Raw genomic sequence first — 13,623 nt, forward strand, 5'->3', positions numbered from 1 at the left:
TGACATGCTAACAAAAAGAGGTGAAGATCGTAAGCGATATCATAATGAAAATATTCATATAGTATCTCGGTGACATGTTTTCCTGGTGCCGCTGCAGCCCTAAAGCAAATACTTTCTTTGGATCTTCAGAAAGCCAGAAGAACTGTCGATCCAGACCAGCTTCAGAGAACCAGGAGAGTCTGGTAGGTTGAAAGAAACACATGAAGAAAGGGGTACAGTACTGCATGCACCACATACTTCACTTTTCCCATATAATTTTATGAAATTTAAGCATAACAAATATTCTTCTAAAATAAGCCTCTTTCCATGCCAATTTTAGTCCTGAGACAGACAAAAAGTTGAGGCCTACTAATAAGGAGTTTGTAAGTGAAAATTTGCTCAATTAAATTATGCTGTAGTTACACTGTCTAAGGTGCCATTAATTGTGGCACCAGTTATATTCTATTTTTAACACAGGATTCTGACTAATGCACTGAAATTAAAATGTGGATTTTGAATTTTTTTTTTTTTTTCTTTTCATTGTGGGATTATGCTGCGGCCATAAGATATGAATTTATTCAAGATATTTCCACACATCTCCACTAGAGTAGAGAGTACTGTTAATTTCTCACTTATCTGATTTGGGGGAAAAAGCTGGAGAAATGCATTGAGGGTAAAGTAAGCTTCAATGAAACATGTGTTAAGTCATATTCCATCTTTGGAAATAAGAGTTTAGAATTCATTCAAGCGTCTTTGGAAATACATGAAGAAAGGGGGGAAATATTGTTCCCACTTGGTTTATTCTTAGATCTCTGTGCATTTTAGTTGAACATTCAAACTGACCACAGTAGCCTGGATTTCCTCCCTTTAAAACAGTTTAAGAGCTTGTTTTTGTCAAGGTTCCTGTTTCGCTGTCAAACCACACTAAAAGTCACCAGGAGGTCAGCTGAAGCGTCTTGAACTCATTCTGGGTGACCACAGCGTCTCTCCGCATCTCCTCTCAGTCAGCGCTGCAAATGCCAAGACCGAGAGCGCTCTGAGCCGGGTTTGCTTTTCACAACTTTTACAATATCACATGCTTCTCTGACTTTATTGTTGCTGGCTTGCAGAATGTGCATGGTCTATAAATTTAAATCTTCATTTGAGGAAAATAAAGTAGCGCGCACTCGGAGCAGATGTAAGTCAGCCAAGGCAGTGGTGATGGAAGTTGGCCAGCTGAAGTTATGGTTGGCCTGCACACAGAAGCATGAATGAATTTGCGTCTGGAGTATATTTATGTTCAACATTTACTTTCTCATACTGATTCTCTGCCCCACAAACATTAACCTGAATCTGCTGGCCTGTACCTTCCTCTCATTCACTTAACCTTTAACCTGCACCTTAAGTATATTTAATGTGAAGCAGCTGAACCTGAAGAAACACTACATCGTTGGTCTCTTGTGTCTCATCAGTATTTTTGGAGAAAGCCTTTCCCAACTCTTTCTGTTCACCTCATTCCGCCTCCCTGTCTTCATTTCCACGTCCCAGCTGAGCTTTTCTTCGTTTCTTTATCTTATGTTCTCACTCGAGGGTTTTTCTCAATATCCTCGCCTCTCTTTCCTTTGTACTTCTCAGGCTTTAATGTCTGTTATTCTCCCTCCTTCTCGTTTTGCATTCCTGCACTATCATCCCTGTCTCGGGGTGCTATATCTAGAAGTAAGACAGTGGAGCTTTGAGGCTTTCTAGTTCTCACATTTGCCTGGAGATTCAGTTAGTTTTAGCTCTTTGGAATTTTTGTACAATTATTCATTGAGAAAAAAAACAAACCCAAATTAGGAGATATATGTTGTAACATCCCACATGGATGAGCCGGAAAAGTGGTGATGGTGGTAGGAGTTTGACAAGGATATTCTGGTGTCTTATTCATGAATGGGGGGAATCTGGTTAGGATGCCTCCTTAACAACATTTGTGCCAAACCTATTGGCACAAATGCTGATTATCATTAGTGCAAACAGTTGCTCTTTGCACAAACTCTGTAGATCATGGGAATCCTACGCCGGCCGGTTCTGCACAGGCTTAAAATCTGTTGTTGCCCCTATACAGCTGATTCAAAGAGCTGAATTAGCTACAGTTTACTTAGCTCTGCTCATGAGCCATTACTTGATTTTGGTTTGTTGAACCCGGGAAACATATAAAACATGCAGTACACCAGACCTCGATTGCTAACTTTGGGATCTACTGCTGAAGACAGTATAGGGTCCAGACTCTATTTTTGGTCTCTTCTCTTTAGCTCAGCCCTCAGTTTTTCTGAAGGATTTTAGTTTAGGGACTGAGAAGAAAATTTAATGCCTTTATGAAGTATTGCTTTGTTGATTTAGTTGCATCTGTTCAATTATTGTTCTGCGGAAAGGCTTACATTTTTATTTTAAAGGCAAAGGCCACCAGATTTGTATTTGTTAACATCTCTGTATTTTCAATAAGGTGTCCAGCTCTTCCACCATACTTAACAAATGGGAAGGATGCTTTTGCATATGGTTTTTTTATCAATTACTTTTTAATGCTGAGTGGTTCATTTTGAAAAATCAATCTTATTCTTTTCTGATCAAAACACACATTTTCAGTTTAAGGTCCAGTAGAGTTGAGCAAACTGGTAGAACAGAAAGTCACAGTAAGTCATGGAGGAAGGATCAGCTCAGAAAAGTAAATTTAAGGTCGTCTCAGTTACATTGTCTGTTGTTCTGGTGTTGATGACTATATAACTCAAAGATAAAAATCTGTATTAGTTCATTTAGCTGCAGATTATTTATGGATCTCCTGGGTTCTGTATGTCTCTTTTCTGGTCCAGCACATCTGTGAAAATGTGATGACTTTGTGCTCCAATGACAAAGATGTCTCACCCTGCCAAAAATCCTGCCGAGTACTTACCTGGAAAATATGTTTTTCTCTGTCTCCAACAGGTTTTTCCAGTCACAGACTTTCTGCAAGATCAAAGGTCAGTGTCAGTTTTTCATTCATCCTGAATGTTATGTTATGTTTTGTTATAACCCAACAAAAATGTTATTTAGAGTCGTGTCATCATAAAATTTGGCACACAAAGGGCAACGTTTAGTTTTAAAATGCAATTGCACTATAAGACCACTAGAGGGAAGCAGAGTATTTCTTTGCAGAGGCAAATTTTTGGTGACTTTTACATTTGTTAGGGAAGAGTTCATGTAGATAAAAAAAGAAAGTAACATTACTTATCATCTAACCAGGTTGCGTGACTGCATTGTTGAGCTGTGTGTGTGTGCGTGCGTGTGGGGGTGTGTGTGCGTGTGTGTGTGTGCTGCTTTCTCTTTAACTACAGCATGTTATAGAGCAGGAGCATAATTAAAGGATCTTAGTTGCATTTGTGGGTTAAATACCTAAAAAACTGATTAAACTAGTTAGTCGATTTTTTTTTGTTGTTGTTGTTTTTTGGGGGGGGGGGGGGGGTTGGCAAAAATCCGATGTATTCAAGCTTCCATTCCAACATGTGTTAATTCCTACCAGTCTCTCCTCTCAGCCAGTCTCCTCCTTCTCAGTCCCACTCTACTCCGGTGCCTTCCCTCTCTGGCTCCTGATAGGGCAGCCATGGAGTCAACAGAGGAGAGAAGTAGCCGGAGGAGGAGGAAAGAGAGGGAGGGATGGAGAGACAGTTTGGGTATGAGGGTAGAAACAAAGAAACGCTGCAGGTGTTGTGGAGTTGAGCATGTCTGTTGCATGACTTTACTCAGCGGCTGAAGTGTGATAGCGTTGGCTGTCAGAGGTGCAGGACTGGTAGGCTGATTCCAGCTCAAGTTGTACCTTGTTCCTTCTTAGCTGTTTAGTTGATTTTAGAGAATATTGTGGAGTTCGAAAGCATGGCCCTTTTTACCAACGATGTGCACAGCCTGGGCTCCTATTACTGCCTGATCCGACGCAAGTTTAAGAGGAGGCGGAAGAAGCGCTCCGAACGCAAAGGTAACCCTAAGAGTTGAAGTTCTGTCGCCTTTTCTGATGCTGAGACGCAGACAAGTGTTTGCAGCTTTGAAACAAGTGGTTTTAGGTTGTTTCTTTATGACTTTATGAATGCTTGCTGAGTCCAGAATATTAAATTTATTTTTGTTTTTCATGTCTGCATATTTACAGCAAAGTTTATCCTAAACAGGTAAATTTCTGTCAAACTGTGAACGTAGTTAGTTTGATTTAGTCCTTTTCCAAGTTTGAATAATTTTGGGGAAAAAAGGCATGTTGATGATATTAAAAAATTGCTATTTTTTTAGTAAAATCAAAATTCCCCTTTCATATCCATGGCAGAAGACATCTTCTCGACAAAACGAGTGGCGCAACCAAAATTTGTCTTGTTTTTAATTCGTTTGAGGTCCATAGTATGATTTATCTTTGATGGGCTACAAGGATCTCTGTAGAAATCTACAGCCTTGTTATATACAGATACAATAAGAAGATGGGTGGGAACATTTTTTCCTCCTGAATTTACTTTAAAAGTTATTCATACCCCTTGCAGATTTAAATCCCACTAAGTAGATTGTTTTGATGGGAAATGAGACCGACACCTCTACTAATTCAATAAAACAATATAAAGGGATTGTTTGATTTGGAAAAAGTATTAATTTGAATACTTTTGTCAACCATTTTTATTTTTTTTAAAAATTGTAGGTTTCTATTAAACCTGTAATTGCTGTTCAGCTTTTTGAATGTCTCCAAAAATGCTTTGACCTTTTTTATCTACGATGTCGAGATCTTAGTCTGTTCCATTATCCAGTTCTTTAAATTATCCATCATATAAACATCTCAACCTTCACTGCACCTTCTAATTAATATTTTCAGTCAAAATAGATTAGTAGATCTAAATAGTCTAAAGAACTTTCCATCTAAACCACTTTTATGATTACAAGGAAATCTGTTTGCGTGGAAACAAAATACAAAGCCAACTGCTTCTGTATAAAACCTTCACAAAGACCTGTAGAAATAGGTCACTCTTCGACAGCAGGTGTTTTTTTCCAACAATTGGACATAAAATTTTCAGTAAAATTTAATGAAAAGTTTCTAAAAGTGAGGAGTGGAGCAACGTCTCTGCAGTTCTTCCAAACGCGACGGCAGTATCTAATAGAGAGAAGGATGTGCAAAAACTTTTCTGTTTAGTTTTTGTCTCCTGCATAAAACATTCCAATAAATCAGTTACTTTTCCAGAGAAAACAAATTGATTAAATGTCAGTATGTTAAATCTAAGGCAATAAATGAGTTCAATTGCATAGAGTTCAATTAGCGAACCCTAAAATATCAAGATCATCTCCTTTTTTTTTGCCTGAAGAGACTCCAGAGATGTGTTTTCTTTGTCTTCCTTCCCCTCCGTGTCTCTCTGAGCGAGGCGGGTCGCGGCTCATCATAATTGAAGTTGAATGACGAGAGCCCTTCAGCGCTCGGAGCGTTTCTCTCCTGAGTCTGCTGCTCCGCTCCGGGGGATTAACCAAACAGAGAAGGTAGTAATTACTCAGGTGGCCACAGCTCAGCGGCAGCATTAGCCATGTCTCAGCCACTTGCTTTGACATCCGCCAACCTCCTCCGTACCGCCGCCTCACCTCCGCCGTCAAGTCCATTCATCCAACTAAACCCACCTCTGCTGAGGGAGCTTTTTTTTTTTATCCTTTGATTTAAAAACTCCAGGTCTGCTCGCTCAGAGTGAATATGTCTATCAGTATTACCCAGCTCTGTTTCCCGCCTCTTTTATTCTCCCACTCTTATCACCTGGGAAGGAAATTTGCACTTTTCGCCAGAGAGAAGCGATGACGAAGCAGGAGGGGAAGGAGTTTGGCCCGACTCTTACTCTGCTTTAGCTTTCTTCGATTTCAGCTCTTCAGTGAATTCCTGGGTTCTTGAGTTCCTGGAGGAGTTTTGTTCGTTGCTGGATCACTGATCATTTCAAACTAAATCTGGAAATTCCCCGTGTCGATTTCTCTTCAATGATCTCAACATTTTCCCACCAAAGCTTCTTGTGTATCACGGATTATTCCAAAACTTCTACCTCACTTCCAAATTACGTTATTTTGCAAGCGATGACTTGTAAAAATGTGGTTCTTTAAATATAAAGCTAGGATTTTTAATCTGTCGTCTCACTAATCAGCACACCTCAGGGAAAAAGAGACATGAACACTGGCTCTTCCCTGTTCAGACATTTCTGTCTTCCATGTTTTATGACAGCGACATGAAAAACACTGAGACCTTCAGGCTGTAATTACTGCATGTCACTCTATGCAGCCACGTTGAAACAAAGCACGTCCGCTTTTAGTTTTAGGTTCCGCATTAATTTGGACATAGTAAAAAGAATCTGGTCTTTACAGGGTTTTCAAGTTACTTAGATCTAATTTCAGCTGTAAATTTCATCCTGTTATTCTTTAATAAGCCAAAACATGGTAAAAGTAGAAAGTGGTTTAAAAAATATAAAACAAATAGCTGCATTTTTAAGAGGCCAAGCAAACAGACAAGTTTTATCCACAGAAAACAGGACATCCTGGTTTGAAAAGATTTTTTTTTTATGCTTCAGGTAACTTTTAATCTGATGTTTGGGTTTAATCTATTACGAGCTGTTAAAGTCTCATATCTCCACATGTTTAGTTTATAATTGAACTTTAGTATATTCAATAATGCAGCTAATTAAAATTATTTAGTTTAAACTCAGATGAGATAAAGCAATAGATTTTAACATTGTATCGGTATTATATTCTTAAGACTGTTATTTATTTATTTAGGTGATTTTTTTTAGCATTTCCATACACGTAAAAAAAAAAAAAAAACACGTTGCTGAAAAAAACCCAAAAAAAGAAAATTAAACAAAAATAGCAAAAGAATAAAGAACAAGACAAAACTAATATATATAAATATATATAATATATATATATAGAAATATATAAACCATATTTCAATCCCTATCAATTGCAAGAACAGAAAGTGTAGACCAAAAAAAGGTGTAAGAATACATAGAAAACTATATATATAAATTGCTTTTTATACTCAGCAAATTAATCGTTTTTCTAAAACATATCTTCAGTAAAAACAATTAAAAAAGCATACAGTTTAAGAAAACTGGAGTCGGGTATTGTATGAGTGATACTAATTATGAAAGACATCAGCAATGACCTCGTGAAGAGTTTATTACTTGCCTGTCAGTCAGGGACGGGTTACATTAGTAAGTTCAAGTTCATCAAACATTGAAAGAGATGATCCATAAGTGGAAAACAAGTTGTGACAATTGAGAATCTGCCAAATAGTGGATATCCTGGTATATTCACCCTACGGTCAAACTGTGCGATATCCAGATAGCTGATTTTAAACTCTACAGGTCTCAGCATGTTGTAAATGGTGAAGTTGATGAGAGTAGAATGAGGCTGGAAAACGTGGAAAGAGAAGGGAACAAATGTGGGAACAGGGTTTAGGTTTGCAACCACAGGACTTCAGAAGAAATATGTTTTGGACATATGAGACCAAAGTACAGACGTCTGACCCAATCAGACCAAGCAACAGACTCTGAATATCAGCAGGAAAACCTCATACTAAAAGTCAAGCACCGAAATCCAGAGCTTAAAATGATTTAAATGTTCTGGTGGGAATATTAATGAGCCTTGCACAAACATATCTTCAAACAGATCTTCAACAGACTGAAGCCAAAACTCCTCCACAAGAGTGAGAGCCTGATAAAGACAGAGATGAAGTGATTCTGTAAGTTATTGGATCATAGCTCATATGGTTTCAAGTTCAAGTTGGTGTTTAATCTTTTAAGAGCCCATAAGGGTAAGCAATGTTTTACTTTATCCTAATCACTTTACCATAACTGTATACTGCAGGGGCATCCAAACATTTAGTCACTTGGGCCGAAGTGGTGCCCAAAATAATGTTCCATCCATCCATCCATCCATTTTCTTCCGCTTATCCGGGGTCGGGTCGCGGGGGCAGCAGCTTCAGAAGGGAGGCCCAGACTTCCCTCTCCCCAGCCACTTCTTCCAGCTCCTCCGGGGGAATCCCAAGGCGTTCCCAGGCCAGCCGAGAGACGTAATCCCTCCAGCGTGTCCTGGGTCTTCCCCGAGGCCTCCTCCCGGTGGGACGTGCCCGGAACACCTCACCAGGGAGGCGTCCAGGAGGCATCCTTACCAGATGCCCGAGCCACCTCAACTGGCTCCTCTCGACGTGGAGGAGCAGCGGCTCTACTCTGAGTCCCTCCCGGATGACCGAGCTTCTCACCCTATCTCTAAGGGAGAGCCCAGCCACCCTGCGGAGGAAACTCATTTCGGCCGCTTGTACCCGTGATCTCGTTCTTTCGGTCATGACCCAAAGCTCATGACCATAGATGAGGGTGGGAACGTAGATCGACCGGTAAATCGAGAGCTTCGCTTTTTGGCTCAGCTCTCTCTTCACCACAACGGACCGGTACAGCGCCCGCTTCACAGTAGACGCTGCCCCAATCCGCCTGTCGATCTCCCGTTCCCTTCTTCCCTCATTCGTGAACAAGATCCCCAGATACTTAAACTCCTCCACTTGAGGCAGGACGACCCCCCTGACCCGGAGAAGGCACTCTACCCTTTTCCGGCTCAAGACCATGGCCTCGGATTTGGAGGCACTGAGCCTCATCCCGGCCGCTTCACACTCGGCTGCGAACCGCTCCAGTGAGAGCTGCAGATCACGTTCCGATGAAGCCAACAGGACCACATCATCCGCAAAAAGCAGAGATGCGATCCTAAGGCCACCAAAACGGATCCCCTCAACACCTCGGCTGCGCCTAGAAATTCTGTCCATAAAAGTAATGAACAGAATCGGTGACAAAGGGCAGCCTTGGCGGAGTCCAACTCTCACCGGAAAATAATGTTATTTTACCTAAATAAACCAGGGATGCAATACTTTAATTAAACAAATACACTAGTCACATTTGTTGTTGGAAAATGATGTGTAAATTATTATAAATAAGAAAACATAAAAAAAGGTTTTGCATTTTTGCCTTATAACAGTAAATGTTCCAGGTATCAATTGGAAAAAATAGGAGAAAATGTAGTTAAATATAAGCAGTAAAATCTGGATTTAGGTCACTTTTTTAAAAACAGTGTACTGAGCCATGTTTAAGTGTTGATATTTTAAATATTTGAATTTGTATCTTGTATTAACATATTCTTACATTTCTTCCAGAAATATTATTGACATAATTCTCAGCTACTACTTAACTCCAGTCTTTGGATATAAACTGAATGATGTATGAACCTGTTTCTATGTGAAGGATTGTGATTTAGCTCTCAGTGAATTAACATATAGCGCAGAGTGACTTTCAAAAGACTCAACTTAAGCATATCCCCGGTGCATCTCTCATAAATGTGCCAAACCATGACACTTGCAGACGATGCTTTCCAATGGGCCGTATATGAAAAATGGAAAATGGGGAACAGAGGCCTTTTCTGCCTCGCCAGCAAAATCTCTAAAATGAGCTTTTGCAACTTGAATAGTGTGGGAGGGGGCTCTGCACCGCCTGACGCTTCAAATCTATCGCTGTGAGGGGGAAGACTTTTCATGCAAGATTTTTTTTCTTTTTCTTTTTTTTTTTTTTGGTAGCTTCATTTTTCACTTGTTCCTGTACTTTTTTTTTTAAGCCATTTGTAAATTACTGAATGGTTTTTCTGAATGCCTTACATTTATTACTGTTATTTTCTTTAAATTGATTAGCCGGCCTTGAACAGCTCGGATTAACTTCTGGCATCCACAGCAGATGAAGCCAAATAGAAAACACAGTCCCATTCATTTATATTAGATCAAAAAAAAGAGCAGATGATTAGAAGCAGTGCCTGGCTGAGTACTGCAAACACAGCGGCACTCTGTCATAATAAGAAATGAGTTGTGTCTGCCTGTCTCAATGTAATTAGCTTTGATTAGCATGCTGCTAATGACTATGACGGACTGTCGCAGGGGGAAACAAAAAACTCTACTCTGTGGGAGCCTTCAAACCGCTGAGGTTTGTTTAGCTGACTGCGAGAGATTACAAATCTCTGCAGAGATTTGAGATTTCATAAATATGAGATTGTTTTGCCTTTTATTATGCACACTTTATAATACGCTCTGCAGAGAAGGAGCTAAACCTCTACTCCGTCTTCTTTCCATTCACCTCTTTGTCGTCTGTCACAACCTTTTCCATCTGACTGAGGTCTCCCTCCATGCCCTGTCCCAACTGTCCATCAATTCCACCTCATCTGTTTGACAGCAGAAAGGCCACGAGGTGTGAAATTCAGCTCCTGCACGACGCCGTCTGCGGTCGCAGCCCCGCACAAAAATTTTGCATGGATTCATCCACAGCTTTGCGGTATTTTACTTTCGGACCCCCTCACCCCCCTCACACATGAGTACACACAAACATGTGGAAGTAAATGGAGTCAGGATCATTTCACCAGGCCTTGGATGTGATAAACGATGGTAGGTGTAAGGCTCCATGGACATCAAATCAAGGAGAATAGAGGGACAGAGGACATTGGTGTGATTGGGTCCACAGCTTTCAAACCATGACTTACTTTCCTGTACATTGCTTAACAGCACTTTAGAGTAATTTTGTAATTTTTGGCTGATTCTTAACTTCCTGGTTTTTGTACTGTGTCATACACTTGGGTGGTAAAAGAGGAAAAGATGCATGAAAGCAATGTTGGGAAGCCAACTAGAGTAAAATGATCGTCTAGACCAGTGTTTCTCAACCTTTTTTGGGCCAGCGCCCCCCCTAGCCTTCATCCAGGTCCCTCACCGCCCCCACCAAAGAATTTGCAGGCTACTTTCCACTGACCATTATTTTATCATTAATATTACAATCACTATTGTAGATGTTTTGATTTTTATGCTTGTTTCTGTATTTTATCATCAAAAATAATTTCTGAGAGAACAAAAAAGTCATGGGAATAGAAATTATTTTCACGACCATCTACGAATAATGCAATGAACATTCAAGTTAAAATCGGTAGGCCTAACAGCAGCCAATCAGAGTGGTAAAAAAATCTTATTTTGCGCCATTTTCTAGTTGTTAAATATTCCACAAAATGACCAGATAAAAAAATGTTCAACATGCCAGTTTAAACTTTGAACTATTTGCAAAACGACTGAGCTTTGCAACATTTTATGACTTTTTATTTTACCTTTTATGTGGAAATAGTGTCTGTTTATTCTTGCCATACAGTCCTCTGTATTAATTATTGCTCGAAAGGTCTTGCCATACCAGTTTATTCCTCTGTATTTACTTTAGTTTCTCAGTTTATTCTTGCATTTTGTTCTTCATTCATTTCCATTTAGTTTCTTTTGATTAGTATTATCCTCTCTTGGTTTATTGCTATGTCCACTTTAGTTTCTTTCCTGTTGCTAGATTTATTTTATCGTTTATTGACCATCAGTAATCATCACCTGCTGTGCCTCCTAATCGTCATGATGTGTTTCAGATCATGTGTTGATTTTTTCACTGTTCAGCGTCGGATTCTCTGTTTTTATGCCATAATTCACATCTAGTTCCCGCTTCTCCTGTTTCAGAGTTTTACGCAATGTGCTCCTCTCTTTTTTTTTAAAGCCCTTAAGGTGCAGGGCGGTCGGGAAGCGTATCGACGGGGAAAAGGCAGACTGACATAAACCTTTTTAAACAACGGAAACAATTTCTGCATTCTGATTATTGAAATTTAAAAGTGCCGTGTTTCATACCGGACCACTTACAGCACCGGTGTTAATGCTATAAAATGAACGCTATCGTGGTATCGCCCATGGAGGGGTTTCTTGATTTCTTGATTTAAATGGGTTAATTTTCCAGAGAGATACACAGTGAAGGTATCGTGATTTTAGCTACCAGTAGCAGGAGAACGGAGCTGCGCCAAGAAGCTAACAGAAGCTAACAAACACTGAATAGAAGAAGAGCAGCTGTCGATACAGTTGCAGCCAAGCATGATTTAATGTTACACAATACAGTTTTGCCAAGTTGCTCAAAGTCTAAACTGGCATTGTTGTGCATTTAAGGTGTAAAGTTTACCTTCGACTAAACGCCCCCAAAGGCATCCCAGCGCCCCCCTTTTGTAAAAATGTCCGCCAGCGCCCCCTGCCGTCCTCTGAACGCCCCCTGGGGGGCGGTACCGCCCACGTTGAGAACCCCTAGTCTAGACAAAACCTAGACTTTGAAAATGTGGTCATAAGTCCAGTACTGAGTACTAAGTGCATTTGCCTTTACCAGGTGTGTATTTTAAGTGTCTTTGTATGATGGAAAAGTAGTCACAAGTCAGCAAAAATGGGTTAATTGTAATAGATTAGTTGCAATAGATTGATCCTAAATTAATGTTTTGATATTGTGGATCCCTAGTTTTAAAGTATGTGGATTTAGCAGAATTTAAGTTTGTTCAAATCAATGCCTTAGGCCATAACTCAACAGTGTCTTTAACTCTTGCAGACAAATGGTAAGACTGTATATTTTATGTATATGTATAATGTTCACAGAAGACTTCATAGTCCCTGAAGAGCGGCTTCCAGACAAATGTCTGACTGACTGCTTCATCAATTATAGATTAATCAGCAGAGTACTCAAATACTAAAATATTCAACAGCTGTAACTGCAACCCAATTTTAAACAAAACAATCCTGCTGTCGGTTCAGAGTGACATTCCTGCTGTCCTCTGTCTCCAGTATGAGGACGTGTTCTGCTGTTGTTGATGCCTTCACGCTGATGCAGGACTCACACTGAGCTGTTTTCTTCCATGAACATGTGAGCTCTCAGGAGCCTCCAACCTGTGAGCTCGGTTTGCGGCTCTGAACATTGAGCACAGCGTCGTCGGTGGCCCTCCGTGGGCCGAGCACGCTCACACATCCGAAAATTCGCTCATTTCCAGACACACTGAAACGTACACTCTTTTCCCCCCAGGCACCCGGTGCCTATGCTGTGTCATAAATCAGAGCTGTCAAATAGATTTTACAGCACCTAGTGAAAAGAGGAGAGGCAGCCACCCAACAACCTTGAAAAGATGGAAGAAAGCAGGAGTAGAGGAGTTGTATTATTATCAAACCTGAAGCCTGGACCTAAGGAATCTATGAAGAAGGATAGGGCAGTTTTTCATGAGAGAACATGGATGACAGATACTTTGGGTGGTGTAACAAGGACCGGCCCTGAATGCACCAAATAACCAGAAAACATATGGTTCGCATGGCTAGCTTTCTGCTTTTTCTTTCTTCATTTTAATATTTTAGATCATGTCTTTATTGTGACTGAAGTTAACTTGTATTATAGAGGTGGTGTGGCCAGACGTTATTGGTGGTTGTTAGATTATTTCAGATTATTTCTCTATAAAATACAAGCAGTTTGAACAAGTCATTTCATTATTGACTCTTGTGGATTTATTGTGTGTAAACAGAAGGAAAGTGTTTCCTTTTGTCATGAAAGCTGACAAGTTTCCATATGTCTAGTCTTTGCTTTTTTGCCATCAACAGTATTTTTCACAAGTTTTTTCTTTTACCTGTTGACCCCACTTGAAACAGGTGACATCCATCTCTCCCTGGACACAGTCACTTCCTGTCACTCCTAAAGATTAAGCCTCATTGTTTTGTTTTATATCCACAACTTAAATGATCTTATCTCCGAATGTGCTAACAGCCAAGCAAATTTTTCGTTGAGGACT

The 13,623-nt window shown here is 40.0% G+C and overlaps 1 protein-coding gene across 3 annotated transcripts in view; it reads left to right on the forward strand.

The window, feature by feature from the left end:
• The window catches only part of adarb1b (adenosine deaminase RNA specific B1b), a 138,117-nt gene that overhangs the window by 84,595 nt on the left and 39,899 nt on the right, over positions 1 to 13,623 (forward strand). The window contains exons 3-4 of one of the 3 annotated variants that reach the window (XM_008402286.3): positions 130 to 182; positions 2,917 to 2,951. Coding sequence is in view for 1 of the 3 variants with exons in the window: in XM_008402271.3 (XP_008400493.1) it covers positions 3,841 to 3,940 (100 nt within the window). In the remaining 2 variants the exon portion in view is untranslated. Of the gene's footprint in view, positions 1 to 129; positions 183 to 2,916; positions 2,952 to 3,650; positions 3,941 to 13,623 lie in introns of those variants that run through there. The other 2 variants (XM_008402279.3, XM_008402271.3) reach the window with 2 other exon arrangements.

This window comes from Poecilia reticulata, chromosome 2, assembly GCF_904066995.2.
Source record: "Poecilia reticulata chromosome 2, P_reticulata-male-v2, whole genome shotgun sequence".
Taxonomy (NCBI): domain Eukaryota; kingdom Metazoa; phylum Chordata; class Actinopteri; order Cyprinodontiformes; family Poeciliidae; genus Poecilia; species Poecilia reticulata.